General features: G+C 38.4%; 1 protein-coding gene across 40 annotated transcripts in view; it reads left to right on the forward strand.

Annotated features, from left to right (window-relative positions):
• Positions 1-16,311, forward strand: part of ANK2 (ankyrin 2) — a 654,255-nt gene that overhangs the window by 537,848 nt on the left and 100,096 nt on the right. For 33 of the 40 annotated variants that reach the window (XM_023518175.1, XM_023518165.1, XM_023518155.1 and 30 more), the window contains 4 exons: positions 3,677-3,775; positions 9,984-10,181; positions 13,018-13,116; positions 13,675-13,773. In XM_023518175.1, coding sequence (XP_023373943.1) covers positions 3,677-3,775; positions 9,984-10,181; positions 13,018-13,116; positions 13,675-13,773 — 495 coding nt within the window. The remainder of the gene's footprint in view (positions 1-3,676; positions 3,776-9,983; positions 10,182-13,017; positions 13,117-13,674; positions 13,774-16,311) is intronic. The other 7 variants (XM_023518164.1, XM_023518176.1, XM_023518168.1 and 4 more) reach the window with 1 other exon arrangement.

Genomic DNA, 16,311 nt, shown 5'->3' on the forward strand with positions numbered 1-16,311 from the left:
AAAAAAAGAATATTTGAGAGGCACATGCCAATATAATCCTCTCCTCACTAGTTATTTTTTCTTTGGTCCTTTTAGTTTTGTAAGATACATCCTTCAGGAGTAGATGCCTATATGTAGAGAAGCCGGATAAAATATAGGACTCCCAGTCAAATTTGAACTTCTGATAAACAGTGAATTTTTTTTTTAGTAGAAGTGCATCCCATGCAATAGCTGAAACATACTAAAATAGTTATTCATTGTTTGTCTGGAATTAAAATTGAACTGCCCATCTGGTGTATTTATTTGCTAAATCTAGTAATCCTACCTTTAGAGGAGTTTGATTTCTCTAGCACTGGGATGCCTGTGAACTTGGGTACTTCATAACATAAGGCTATAGCTACTGGATCCGAAACTCTCTGCAAGTTGATTCAGAACCTGTGTGAACACTCACTGCCTGCTTGCTTTGTCGGAGTTGGCTATTTCCCAACTGCAAAGTACTCCCGCCCCTTGAAGGCTTTGTGTGTTGCCTGAAATCATGTTGCATTGTTGAATGCAATACTGTTTGTCGCGCTTTGATGCTTTCCAACTTGATGCAGCCGTGGTGGAAGTCAATGCAGCTGTCCGCAGGGTCAGTTTACAGCGCAGAGGAGTGGCATGAAACGTAGTCCCTGCTTTGGACATGAGCATACTCATTCTCTGGCCAGTCTTGTTTTTGTCTGAAGATTCACTCCAAGTGTGAGCCGTACCAAAACCTCTGTTGTATACAGATAAGCTGGACAGAAAAGCTCCTTTTCTAGAAAGCTTAGAAATGCACTTTGAAACCTAGAATGCTGAACTGCCAGTTGCAATGCATCTATAATCCAAAGTCCCCATACAACCATGAAAGCAGAAAACCACGCCCTTTCAGGACTATCAGGAGTAGAAGGCCAGACAGTGCAGTTTTCACCTTCCTCTAATTAATCAGTGGGTTCGTGGTAAAGTTCACGCTTTATGTTACGCTTAAAAATTTCTCCCAAGCCTTACATTTCATTAGCTTATGATAAGAAGAACAAAGCTATTGAATCAGATGCAGTGCCCAACATTCAAGAAATGAAAGGTATTAAATATGCCGCCCTTCGTTTTCTTATTTATTCTTACGTATAAAGTCGATGGTGATAGAAATATAAAAAGGTGAGGGCGATTTAAACACATTAAGGTTTGATACCCCAGAATCAGGAGATAAGAATTAAACAAGACCCTTGTTAAAAAGTGGGGAGACAGGGACTGTATACCTAGTATATACATAACTTTTCTCTGAATATAAAGTTTAATACGTTAGGCTTTATATCTAGTTTATATATTTCAAATGTGTAAAAACCACAGAAGCAATTTTAAGCATAAAATAAGGGTTTCGGAAATATTGACTACTATTGAAAACATTTTTATATTTTTGAAAATCCCTTATTGATAAAGCTTGGCTTATAAAATAAATACGTCAATTCATCATTGAGTAGAAACTCCTGCAAAAATTTCTTGTAAGGAAATTTATTCTTGCCTTCATTTCAACCCAAATTAGCAAAATTTCCAGCCTTTTACCCTTTGTTTCTGTATTCATGGGCTCTGTATCGGTAAGTTCCACATCTGTGAATTAATCTCAGATTGAAAATTATCAAAAAACATAATATTACAATTCAAACAATACAAATCTTGAAAATATAACAACTATTTACATAGTATTAGGTATTATAAATAATCTAGAGATGATTTAAAGTGTACTAGAAGATAGGCATAGGTTTTATGCAAATTCTACATCGTTACATATAAAGGATTTGCACATCCTTGGATTTTGGCCTCGGGGGGCGGGGGGGGGGCTGATCTCAATCCTCCAGTGAGGCAGGAAAATGTTAGTTAGAGGATTTTAGACTCACCTATTTAGAATTAGGTTTTCAGTGATAACAGAAAACAAGTTAGAAAATGTGGCTTCCCAAAGAAGAAAAATCCAACTGTATATCCAAAGTCTGAAGACAAACAGTGCTATTCCAATAACATGTCATTTTATAAAACAACATAGTCCAGACACATTTACTTTACAAAAGTCAAAATTTGTCATCACAAAATAAGGTCATTAGAGGAAAAATGAGTCATCAGCAAAGCAGAGCAAATTATGTGTCCTGTTTACGACTTTCACAGTCAAATCATTTGGCATGAATTTCTCATAACTTCAAAAGGAATGGGTCTCCTAGGGCTGGGGAAAAGTAACTGTGAGGGGTGTACAAAATTAAAGTTCACCTTATGGTTTCTAGATTGGAGGATTTGTCATTCAAGGAATCAAGAGCCATTGTTCACTGGAGTTTGCCAGAAGTGTCCCTTTACCACAATCGACTTTAAAATCAATTTAGTTTATTTGGAATGGTTTGCTTGATTTGGTTGAAATCACCCTTATTTTCTAGACTAGTTGTGGTAAATCAATCTGTAGTAATTTTTATTGTTCTCCCACAGCTGTAAAATTGTTTGAATGAAGGAAACCCTGCGTTCTTTAGAACTACATATGGTTTTAAATTATGCCGATTTTCAAAAACCTCTCTCTTATGAGGCAGTCCAGTAATCACTGGCTTCTCAGTGAGAAAATCCTCTTGATCTTCCCACACCCTTCCGCTGCCCCTTACACCACCATGTCCTGATAAGCGTATCAGACCTTGGTGGGGAGTGAAGATGCCTGAGAAGTGACGTGATGCCCAGGGCAGCCTGCCTCAACAGATGACACTGCTAACAATTATTTTTCTCATCTCTCAAATAACTGTCCATAATTAAATCTGCTCATTAATCTGAAAGAGGGGACCTCCTGGGCCAATCAGATTTCTTATATGAATAGTCATTGTTTACAAAGACAGATCAGATGTAAAATAACAGTTTATTTGAGAAATAAATTTTGAATTTTGAGAAGAAATGAGTTATAAACAAGCAATATTTTTTGAGAATTTTGAATTTTGAGAAGAAATGAGTTATGTGTGGTACAGCAATATATTTTTTTTGTTTGTTTTTGTTTTGTTTTTTTTAGAGCCTCAAACTGTCCCCCTGGGTAGAGTACCGTGGCATCACAGCTCACAGCAACCTCCAACTCCTGGGCTCGAGCAAGTTTCCTGCCTCAGCCTCCCAAGTAGCTGGGACTACAGGCACCCGCCACAAGTCCCGGCTATTTTTCAGTTGCAGTTGTCATTGTTTGGCAGGCCCGGGCTGGATTTGAACCCGCCAACCTTGGTGTATGTGGCCAGTACCCTAGCCACTGAGCTACAGGCACTGAGCCAGTGATTTTTCTTTTGCCATGTATGTACTTGATCTTCACCACCTTGAGTTTCTCGCTGAGATGGACTCAAGGGCAACAATGACATATTTCTTGGTTTGTAGGATAAAATATAACTTTGTCACCTAAGCCAATTTAATTTAGATTGATGGTGAAGTTAAACCTCAGGGTATCCTAGATGTTTGGGTAAATTTACTAGTTTGTTATGGAACTGAAAAAAAAAAAAAACATTTCTTTCTTCTTATAAAGATGGAGAAGATATATAACTACGTTTTTCCAGACTGAATAATTATGCTTTTAAATAGATTTCTTAAAACCTTGCATAGATTGCTGAATTTCATGAAAGAGACAACTTTATATGTTGCCTTCCAGAGCAGGGGGTTTATTTATGATTCAATAATCTTTGTTTCCTGGCAGCGTGGGGAGACGGCACTGCACATGGCCGCCCGAGCGGGGCAGGTGGAAGTGGTCCGATGCCTCCTGAGAAATGGTGCCCTTGTGGATGCCAGAGCCAGGGTAGGTGCCGGTGCTCTGAGGTTCTCTACTGTGCACATGAGTCCTATCTTACAGATAGGGTTTTATGCTTTAGTTCCTTGATTTGAAAATGCCATGGACTTGTAAGTGAAAGTATCAACCCAATTACAGTTATTTAAGCAAAAAAGAAGCACTGTATAAGCAAATATACACGATGAAAAATGCATCCAAATTTCAGAAACATTAACATTTGAAAAAATGTAAAATTTAGTAACTGGGAAATATGACATTGACAAACATTTTAATAATTTTTTAACCTAGGACAGCATTTTCATATCTCTTTATTTTTATGAATGTTTAGATTTAACCTACATCACATAGACACTACGCATATGATATGTTACAATACTTTTCTTACCACCAAAACCATTGCTTTAAAAGGAAATTATAGTCCAGTTATGTTTTCTTGTTATCCTTTTCATGTCTCTCCTTTTTATAATGATATCTACTTTTCTTCTTACTCTGACGTTACCTATGTAGACGTTCTGCATTTCCGCTCTTTGGAGTAGAATTTGGGCCTTGAGATCGCTTGATCAGACTTCTTTTGTTTCTAATTGCTTCTTATTTCTTCACAGGTTCTTCTTTCTTTCTTTTTTTCTTTCCTTCCTTCCCTCTCCCTTCCCTTCCCTTCCTTCCCTTCTTTCCTTTTCCCTCTAATTGCTTCTTATTTCTTCATAGGTTCGTTCGTTCGTTCTTCCCTCCCTCCCTCCCTCCCTCCCTCCCTCTTTCTTTCTTTCTTTCTTTCTTTCTTTCTTTTTTTCTTTCTTTCTTTCTTTCTCTTCCCAGTTTCTTGTCAGACCTTCCTTTCTGCTGAACGCATCAGTAATTTCTGTCAGTTTACTAAATTTTCTATTTTCTCTTCCACGTTGTTTCTTAACCTTTGATGATTTGATAAATTTAATATGAATTTTTTTGGGCTCCATGGATCTTCGGACAGCATCCAGTAGTAAATTGGCAATCTTGACGCCACTTTTGTTGGTTTAATTTTAATCTGTCTTTCTAGCCATTGTACATGCAGTGTAATTTATGTTCCTTGGTAATCATCATTGGTATGCTATGTTTTTATATATTTATATTTGTTGTTATTCAACTGTATCCTTTCCCTCCCATGACACTCTTGTTTTCCTTTATGGTTACCTGGCATTCAGCTATGTTAAAAATATCTCTGTGGCCAACCACTGCACGCTGAGTACTGCATACTTCACTATTTTTACCAGCAATAGTGTCTGTAAAAGTTTTGTAACTGATATTCAATAATAAACGAGTTTTCCATTTCTCTCTCTTAAAATAAAACCCCTTAATATATTTCTGTTATTCAAATTCAGATTTTTTTCTACTTTTAATGGAAAGTTTGTGTTTTCATATATTTCTGCCAAATTTTCTAAACTGATTTTGATTTAACCTGTTACTACAGCCTCACACCGTTTTGGATGCCCTCTGAAACCTCTTTTCTGAAAACCTCACTAATTACAGATTCTTTCTCTTGAAATATAATGACATTTATTTACCACGTAGATTTCATCAGTTTTACTTTTTTACTTCACTTTTGCAACTACATTTAGTTTCATGATCTATGTATATAAATAAGTCTTAATTGTTTATTCTTCATAATTTAAATAGCATATTTGATTTTTGTCTTTTGTTGGCTTTTTCTTTTCAGCTCTACCACCTATTCTAAGATGCAACTGAAATCCCTTCCCCGTAGCATCCTTTGTATTGCCAACAGGAAAAATACCATGGCCTTATGAAGCAGTGCTCTCCAGAGATCAATGTGCATAAAAATTACAGGGGGGCCCTTTAAAAATGTATGTCGTAACTCAAGGCTAAATGTCTAAAAAACTCACAGGTGATGACCGTGCTTGAGATCCTGGGATAATACTTTGAGCTGCCAGGAGCTAGAGTTTCCCCTTTCACGTGTTCTATTTTCCACGCCCTTTCACCAGGGGTTGTTGATTTTCATTTAGTCCTTTAACATTTCCCTGAAACTCTTTGATTTAGCTAACCTTTGTACAGTGCTTTATCATTCATAAAGCATTTAAGCACAAATTATTTTACTTTATATAAAGAGCAACCCTGTGTTGTAGGGTGGCTTAGGATCCTAAAATTCAGGATTGCCCAACTCACTTATAGTCAGTAGAGTTAGGATAAGAAAGGATGTCTCCTCTGGTTCTGTTCTTGCTCCTCACCTCCCATTTCAAATGCAGAGACACCTCTTCTCTCCTATCCAAACCCGCTTCCAATTAGTTACATTCCCTTCTTGAGCTGATGACTATGACCCAGATAAAGATCAAGCTTGAGCGCATACCCATTCCTGCAGCCCATTTATGAATTGGGAGAAGATGATTGGCAGCTTTTATAAGGCCACATGGAGTTTGCAATGTCTACTTATCCCAGAAGGGGGAGAGCTGTCCCCCGAAGAAGGGTATAGGGAATATTAGGCAGAAAAAGAACACACATCAATCTGCCCCTTTTTATCTCTTGGTTTCTCAGCACAAACACCTTTGATAATATCATCTCTTAACCTAATACCATGGCTGTAGAATTCACCCTTTCTGAAGGGGAAATAATCAAAAACTGTGCTACAGTTGAGCTCCAAGGTCAAGATCTCTGGATGGTTTGAGATCCTCTCAATTGGGTTTAGAAATAATATTTCGGCTTGGCGCCTGTGGCTCAAGCGGCTAAGGCGCCAGCCACATACACCTAAGGTGGTGGGTTCGAATCCCCAGCCCGGGCCCGCCAACAACGATGATGGCTGCAACCAAAAAATGGCCGGGCGTTGTGGTGGGCGCCTGTGGTCCCAGCTACTTGGGAGGCTGAGGCAGGAGACTCGCTTGAGCCCAGGAGTTGGAGGTTGCTGTGAGCGTGATGCCATGGCACTCTACCCAGGGGGATAGCTTGAGGCTCCATCTCAAAAAAAAAAAAAAAAGAAAGAAAAAAGAAATAATATTTCATGATTATACAACCGCAGGACTAAATTATATTTTGCCTACTCCCAATATATATTAACAACAAAAGAAAAACCACACAATCACAATAATATCTCTAGTTTAAAAAGTGCAAGCAGAATACTCTATTTACCAGTCCAAAAATAAAGCATATTTTGCCAGACAAACTGGATGGGAGAGGGTGCAGTGGCCTAAATTCCTCAGTCAGCCACTCAGGGTGGTTCACCCTTATCCACTATCCTCAGTGGACATAACTGAGAGGGCCACCAAGGCCTGCCCGTCTGGGAAGTCTCTCGCTTTAAGCTTACTCTGTTGGCACAATGATGGGGCCTGGCATTTGCTGTAGGGATTACAAACTCATAGGGTACTTAGCTTACAGTTACTTGCAATTTAACTTACTTAGAACTTTAGTTAGCTGCGAGTAGGCTTACTTCCCAGGAACCCTGCTAGTAACTAATAGCAAAAATGTATCAACTTTTTGAACTTTGCCCCATCTACCATTATTTCTGTCTCTTTGTAAAAGGAATTCTGGCTCAGCATCCCTAAATCTGGTTGCCTTAGAGCAAAATAAAACAGTAGACTGCAGTGGTCAAGCAGGCCTCGCCCATATTCTGGTGTAGGCTGTGTCTATCAGTGATGCTTTATGGTGGGGGATGTCTTGCCTCCCACAGCTGGAAAATACCTAGGAGATCAGGCTACCCCCCTTTCTTTAGCTCTTCCCATGAATCTTATCTTCAGCATTTTCCCACTTCTTCACCCGGGGTTAGAGTAATTTTAGCTTGGGGCAATAAATCCAACTTTTGCAATTCAGCAGGGTAATAATTGTCCAGACCTTCAAAGGTCTTATATCCCTGGTTCCAGATTGAAAATTTTTCTTAGCAAAATTTGTATGTTATTTTTCCACTTTCATATAAAATTATACCAATTTTTTAAATTTAAGTATACAAGACATCTTACTTCTTAACATTAAACAACAAAAAAAAGTACATTAATGCTCCCTGGTCTAAGGATCAAGATAGAACAGTTGATAATTTGATCAGTTTCATAGCCACCACCAGTCAAGGATTGCTACTTCTCAGCTATGGATTAAACTTCAATCATTAAAGGGTCATGATACATCCAACGTTTTCCCTATTCATTGAAAAATGCATTTTTATTTATTTATTTATTTATTTAGATAAAATCTCACTTTGTGCTCTGGATAGAATGCTGGGCATCATGGCTCATAGCAACCTCTGGGGTGAAGTGATCCTCTTGCCTCAACTTCCCGAGTAGCTGAGTCTATAGGAGGCCATCAGCACACCCAGCTAATTTTTCTATTTTTAGTAGAGACAGGGTCTTGTTCTTGCTCAGGCTGGTCTCAAACTCCTGAACTCAAGCAATCCACTGACCTTGGCCTCCCCGAGTGCTAGGATTACAGGTGGGAGCCACTGTGTCAGGCTGAAAAATGCATTCTAGAGCAAGCGTCTTCAAACTACGGCCTGCGGGCCACATGCAGCCCACCTAGGAGATTTATCCGGCCCGCCAGGTGTTTTTGCTGCAGCTGCCTGTCCTGCTTAGCAGCCGACTTGTCCCGGGGCCCGCAGTCCGGCCCTCCAACCGTCTGAGGGACAGTGAACCAGCCCCCTGTTTAAAAAGTTTGAGGAGCCCTGTTCTAGAGTGTCACTTGCAGTACCCGCTCCTTTCTGAAGGGAAACAGACACAACAGATGTGCATGCACCATAGTTATTGTGGAGTTCCTTGTTGTTTACTTTTTATTGTTGTTTGTTTTGCTAACCATTTACTCAGGTGACCATTCGTCCTCTGCCTTTCTCTATCTTCTCCCCTGTATTAGGGAGAGGTGCGTCCTCTCATGTGTTGTCAGCCCCCTTTCCTTGGAGAGTTCCCTTCTCCTGTTAGTTCTCTTACACATCATCTCACTGTATCTATTTCTATGGAATGAGCAGGTGAAGAAATATTGTCTTTTAGAATCCAATGCCTGAATTGAAGTTCTGTTTTAATAGTTAAATGACCTTGTACAATCTGTGAGGACCCACTGAATTCCTTTTACTCTCCTTATCTAGAAAATGGTCTAGTAATACATGTTATGCCCTTTTTCCAGGTCTATTATAAGAATTGGGTTTCCTGTTAATCAGACGTGAAGAAAGATTATAAACTTCAAAGTATCATAACATCCCAATACAACGACTGAAATAATTGTATTATTAATTCCTTTTCGGTACCTTGAAATTCATGTCATGTTATTTCATCCCTTTCTAGAGCTCTCTCTTTTTCTTCCTTATAAATTGAAGATACTGCATTTTCTCAGACAGACCTTTCGTGCTCTGTTCTATCTTTTCTCCATTCATTCTTAGCCCTGGAAGCTAGCCCAGCTTTTCCTTCCTCAGTTTTATTATGACATGCCCTGGGGCAGATTGTAAAGATATACTTCTTTTCATCACTAAGGTTATGCTCACATTTCTTTGTACAAGAGACAGTGGTTTGGCCTGGTTCTCTTAACACTGAAAACATTATTCCTAACCACGCATTAGAGTCAGGTGATTGTCGAGCTTCCTTGAACTTGCTCTTCCGTATCCTCTGCTTTAAAATGAAAAACACTTGACAAATTATTCACCCTATTTGCTTCTTGCCAGAGTCCCATTTCTTCTTTGAAGTCCTCCATGCAAGTCCCAGACCCATCTGTAATGTCTGTGAAAAAAAAAAATCTTTTTATACCAGATAACAATATCTTCTTTATCCAATTTCTCCTTGAAGAAAATGACTGGTATTTGTATCCTTGGCTTGCTGAACGAAGCTGAGAACAAAGATTTTCCAGCATCCCTGGTTCTTTTTCTCTTGGTCCAGTTCCCAGAATAAATCCTGTCTCTAAGTGAAAACTCTTGGATGAGAATCTAGGTCTTAGGACATTTGGACTAGATTTCTTTCTTATTCCAAATCATGAGTTAGTTTATATTTAAACATAAACGACGACTGAAGCATCGATAAGGTGAAAAATATTTGGGGGTACCCAGAAAACAATGACCAACTTCATGGAAGTTCATACTTCTAAAAACTTTTCTAAGGGAGAGTTTGTAACTCAACAGGGCATTTCTGTTGTAAAATATAAAATAAGCTATGATCAAAGTAGCAATGATTTCCTTTTGGATAGAGGGTCCTAGAGATTCCGAGAAGACATGGTGAAACATCTGAGTGGCAGTGACGTTCGGTCCACCTGGCACTAACTGTTCACTTGACTTGAGTTGTAGGAGGAACAGACACCATTGCATATTGCCTCCCGCCTGGGTAAGACAGAAATCGTCCAGCTGCTTCTACAACACATGGCTCATCCAGATGCGGCCACTACAAATGGGTATACACCACTGCACATCTCCGCCAGGGAAGGCCAGGTGGATGTGGCGTCAGTCCTTTTGGAAGCAGGAGCAGCCCACTCCTTAGCTACCAAGGTAAGGAGAATGGCCTGATGACAATGCCTACCGAGAGGGTCCCTCCGTCAGAGCCCTCTGCTCTATTGCACAGTTACCCAAAGGGTGGGTATCTTGGGGTCTCTGGCTTCTTTCTCTGACTATTTCACATTCATTTTCAGAATGATCAGAGGAGATTGTAAGATTCACATAATATGAGTCTGAATTTCATTCTCATTAATGCCAATGTTGGTTCTAGTATGATATCTAATACTTTAACTAAGATGACTTCCATAAAGCAAGGGCAAATTTTTCTTCCCTTTCCATCTTAAAATCTATTGTACATTCACAAGAGAAAAAAAAAAAGATTCCCTAACACATTGACTGGTATTACTAATGAGGAAGAGAATATTGCGTTAGATCAGCGGTACTGTGTTTACTGGGAGATGTGGTACTATAGAAGCTCGCTTCACTGTGGGCTTTCCAACCCTAATGTCGGCCGTCCCTGTTTGGTATGCTCATTCCCATTCTCACCTCCAGTTTCTATCCATAGTGTCTAAACTGTGCTGAGCTGTAAAGTAACACCCTAGTAGTCGTTACCGACATGGAATGGACACCTGCCTATATTTCACTTATGTTCAAAGTTTCATGATAGGGCTGAGTAATTTTCCTCCACTTTATATATTCTATTTGAAATTCACTCTTTGAAAGTGACTTGGAATAAAACAAACACACCCAGCTTAGAGGAACAAAATAAATTGAGTTACTCCGGAAGAGCAGAAAAATGAGACAAATGAAAATCTGGATGAGAGCAAGTGAATTCGTCACAAAGTAATTCCCCAAAATGTATTAGAGATTCACATTAACCAAAAGACCTTTTTAATTTGCTCACAACGAATAGGTGTCTACTGCACTGAGGGAGAAGGAGGTTTCTAACCGTGAACTCAGGTGGTGATTTGCAGCTATAAAAAATATTTTGATATAAGAAATTGATAACTATTCAAATTGCAAAAGCTGAAAAGTTGAAAGGATTTTAAAATTTCTTTAAAAAAACTAAGCAACAGACATCGAGTAGTAATAGCGCAGGAGAAACTTAGTGATTGTCTTATCAGATCAAAGCATAAATAAATAAAATTAGGATAGGTGAAATACAGAAATAAAGAATAAAACATATCCCTTATCTTTCAAAGAGTTTTTTTAGGATAAAAAATAGGTCTGAATTCTTAGTAAATTAGTGTAATAAAATAGAAGAACTATGAAACAGAACATTTTGTTGGTGCACCTGACTAGGGCTGGATGGTGGTTGATTCCTTATCATTAAAGCCATTGAAGTGTTTATAAATATCAGAGGGTAAATGAAATCCTGGTGAGATGAACACAGAGGAAGAAGGGTGATGCATGAGTCAAGTGACGCCCTCTAATCTTGATTTTGTGTTTCTGTCGTAAAGATTCTATGTGGTTTTGTCTAATAGGAGTTTCCAAATGTATAAAGTAGTTAGATCACTATTTCTGCAGGATTTAAGGCTAAGGAGTTTCTTTTTGATTCCTCACCACATGATTTGTCTCAAAGAACTGGACTTGGTTTGGTGTCAGCACAATCACTGTGTGCATGGAGTGGAGGGGAGAGAGCTCTGTGAGCACATACTGGTGCATGAGGACTCATACAGGAAGGAAGAAACGCTTCCTACCTTTGTCCCACATTTGGAAAAAGCCAGAAGATTCACTCTCTTTCCAGAATGTATTAGCACCAAGTGTTTCAAAGAAAAGCAAATAGGAAAACGTCATCGTAGTTAAAAATACTTCCTGTGGTGACACTGTGAAAGTATAATATTGCTGCCTGAGCAATGTTCTATATTTCTGACCAGGGCTTACGGGGTCCCAGGACAAGCCTTATCTCGGAGCACCTAATCCAGGCACATTGGCTGTGTGGGTTTTACACACCCTGGTCGGTGTTAGAATTCCCCCGCTCGCACTCAAGTGCTGGAAAACCATGTGGTTACACTGTCTGGCCAAGAGGATGGATTTGAGATCACGATGCAGGAACTGTGCCATCTCCAGCGCTTAGTCCAGAGACTTCTCTGTATTTATAACACATTGCTAATTACAGAGGGTGGCTACGGGTTAGGCACACAAGATGTTAAATGTGTACATATAAATGTGTAGGAGAGCAGTCTTTTAAAAAAGAGCTTTAAAGCTTTGGTGTGTTTAAAAGTCTGATGTTAATTAAGCCAACATCAAACCAGAAGTAGAATGTATTTTACAAAAGGAATTGGTTTTTTAGACAGTGGGAATCTTCTGAGAAAAGGAACAACTGTCAGGATGGGAGTTGCTTTTTAAAAGTCCTATAAATCACGTATCTTGCCATTTTTGTGGAAAATATTAGTTAACTAAATCACAAATAATTTTTTATCACAAATACCAAAGCATTTTAAAACTTCAATGAAAAAATTTAGAATTTCGATGTTATAGTAAAGGATTGAACAAAAGAACAGGAGGGTTGGAGAGAAGGCAGCTGTTGTTTCAGTCCTACTAAATTTAGAGGCAATAAAAAGGCTTCCCGCCCCCCAATTCACATATTGGAGCCAGTTTACTGACACCAGTGACTTTCAAACATCTCAAGCCTATAAAGTCAGATTTCAGTCTCTCAAGCCCTTAAAATAAAATTTCTTTTGTTCCATTTATCAAGCTAAACTTCTTCATGTAAAGTTTCATCCTGTATCCTAATCCTTGTTTATGGCTAATAGATTTAATGCTACTGATATATTTTCCAAAATAGAGAATTAGCATAATTTGCTTCCTGTGTTAATAAATACAAAATGTCTTATTAGGAGTCACAGAAATAAATACTAAATTTCACTCTTGTTGTTCATATTTTCAGAAGGGTTTTACACCCCTGCATGTGGCAGCCAAGTATGGAAGCCTGGATGTGGCAAGACTTCTCTTACAACGCAGGGCTGCTGCAGATTCTGCAGGGAAGGTAAAGATTTTCAATAACAAGTTTTTATTAGATAACTCGGTGGAGTTGAGAGATTTGTAGATCTGTAAAAATATTTTTTTCACTCCTCTGAAAGGAATACAAACGCAACTCATAAAACTGTGTCAGGTAGACATCACAGAGACGTCTGCCCGTGACCTTCACGGACACACCCACTCAAAGCATTTGGAGCTATGTCTCAAATGTTTGTTCATGTCAAACAGGGCCAGAACTCCTTCCTCCGTGGTCAGAAGAATCCCTGCAGTGTTAATGCAGTATTTCTTACATAGGGTTTGAGACCACTATGACCTTCAAGATGCCTTTTGCTAATGCAAGTTCAACTGTTTTCGATTTTAGTTATGTGTCTAGTATGAAAATTAATAAGAAATTATTAAGTATTTTATTTTATTTATTTTTTTATTTGTTTAACTCTTTTTTTCTATTTGCTGTATTAATTAATTAACATGGACTTAATCAATACCGTTTTCCATGCATCCCAGTAGCTTCAGGGCAGCTAACGCTAATTTATTAATGGTGAAACTTAAAACACACCCTTTACAGAATGGCCTTACCCCGCTCCATGTTGCTGCTCATTATGACAACCAGAAGGTGGCGCTGCTGTTACTGGAAAAGGGTGCTTCCCCTCACGCCACTGCCAAGGTGAGGACCAAGAAAAAATATTTACAGATGTAGGGTGTGACTGCAGCATAATCTGAAAGTACAAGGGAATTGTTTTTTAAACACACGGTATAGTATAACTGCAGCTAGTCCTAGTGATAGTAGCTTTTGGTATTGACACCTTTTATTTTTCTTGTATTTCTACCAATTGCTTCTGCAAAACCTTTTAAGATGTTTACAGTCAACCAATATTAATGGGATATGTCTATAAGCCCACAGTAGAGATGAATCTTATTTGCAACATTCAGTGTTTTAGAGTCTAAAGTCTGAATTTTGAGAAAGGAAACATAATAAAGGCATTAGCAGGTTTTTCCTTTTCTCCTGTAAACAGAATGCCATAACTTAGCATTTTATATTCTCATTTTTTCAGACTTATCAAACTTTTGATATTTCCTTTGCCTTTTAAATATTTCATCTGTGTTAACTATAGCGTGGATCCACTTAAGTCCCTAGATGAGGGGAAATGCCTCTTTGATATTTATGTAGCAACAACTTCCAGGACAGCCCCAAGACTTGTACGTATGTACAAGAAATTTCCCACTATTTGAGTTGCCCCTTTGCTTCACTAACAATATACATGCAAGTCATCTAAAACATAAAGCCATCACTTCATCCTCCATTTCTTAATTTAGCAAATGCATTTTGAGAATATTTTGAATTTATTTAAAACATATTTAGTGTGATGGAAAATATTTATGCTATATTAGATGATAATATAAAGCAACTACCACTATTTATGTACCAAAACGTTGCCTAGCCCTTTGTGTGCAATATCTCATTCAATCTCATAATGATCCCGTGATATTGGCATTATAAAGATCTCCATTTTGCAGAGGAGAAGGTGAGATTCAAGTAGGTTAGTGTGTCCAAAGTCACATGACTAATAAGTGTTAGAGCCAGTACCTGTGTTTGACCTCAAGCAGACTTTAGAAACAGCGCTCTTAACCACTAGCTATGCTGTGTCTCAAGATTATTCATAGAGAGAGATTTATTCCATTTCTATTATACAGATATGTACATCTATTCTCACATGTCTATTTAAATTATACATATTATACATATGCAATAAAATGGAATACTAGACATACATATATTAAAATATGTTCTACATAATACCATATATTTTATATATAAAATTGATATATATATAATAAAATATTAGAAGTGCATAACTTTGTATACATACATACACATACATCTACGTGTATTCATATATTTTTGTTGCCAATAAATAGCTTATAATAAAGTAACGGTCAAAAGACGGCTAAAAACTTTTATAGTTATAACATTTTTATAATTATACAGTGTTCATATTCCTTTATACTCTTTTCTGTAATCTTATCAATTCCCCTTTTATTTTATATATTTATTCACACTCGATTGTACGCTACTTGGGGACAGTGCTCATGCCACATTAACTTGCATATCCCTGGGGTGTCTAATATATTATTATATGGTTTCTCAATAAATTTGGATGAAAGAATGAAGACTGAACAGCTATTTCAATGGGATAAAAAAAAATCTTGCTCGCTTAACATGCCAGCATTTGTATTCATTAGTTTTCCAGGTTGGCCATTCTCAACATACATATGAAAGGCTTCATCAGAACTCATCATTACTCTTCCTGAACTCTTACTATGTATAAAGAAAGGATTGTAGGCACTTGGTGGGAGGTAACATAGTAAAATGTGTGTTCTTTCCCAAGAGATCCTCCATCTACCTGCAAGAGAAGATCTAGCTTATAAAATAATGTGTGTGACTTTCCTATAGAGACAAATAGGCTCGATCTCTAGCCTCTGTTGTGCATGGTCCTGGTCCTTACTCTCACGCATGCACCCATTAAGTCCAGAAGATGAAATAGAATGATCCTCTACTCCAGAGTGCACAGTAGGGTGGGTGTTCTGGGGAGGCTCCTCAGGGACCTTCCCCTTGTCTGCCCTATACTCTCAAAGAGCATGAGTACATCAGCTCTGGGGCATCACAAGGGGCTTCCAGTTGGTCAGGCCCCCACTTCTGCCTCCACTTTGACTCTACCTCCATTCACTACAATTTCCCCTCTTCCCAACACACACAGTCCTTCGGCCTCTGGAATGTCTTTGTTTCCTCCTACCAGAGTCCAGTACCTTCTTTTAGTTCTCACTGGGATTGCTTTCAGTTCCTGGATTCCCAAAATGCTTACTCTTTAGTTGCAGATTGAGGACCTACTAGTCAGACCCCTTCCGTTGCCACAATTGATGTCTTTGATGATCTCTTGTGTTGTTTTGCTAAAATACCTGCCTTTTTGCCACATAAGTCTCACTAACAAATGCCTTGATACCTTATATAACCTTGGTAGAGCCTATGCCCTAGCTTTTGGTGTTGACACCATAGGCTTTACCAAGGTTAGGTAAGATATCAAGGCATTTGTTAATGAGACTTATGCAGGAATGGGGGGGTTTGGTCACATAGTAGCCAAAAGGGTTTGCCTAAATGTGTATGAAGAATCTGCGTACTCTTTCATTCAAAAGAGCCATAGACCTA

Source organism: Otolemur garnettii, unplaced genomic scaffold (assembly GCF_000181295.1).
Source record: "Otolemur garnettii isolate 467f Iridium unplaced genomic scaffold, OtoGar3 scaffold00129, whole genome shotgun sequence".
NCBI classification, from domain to species: Eukaryota; Metazoa; Chordata; class Mammalia; order Primates; family Galagidae; genus Otolemur; species Otolemur garnettii.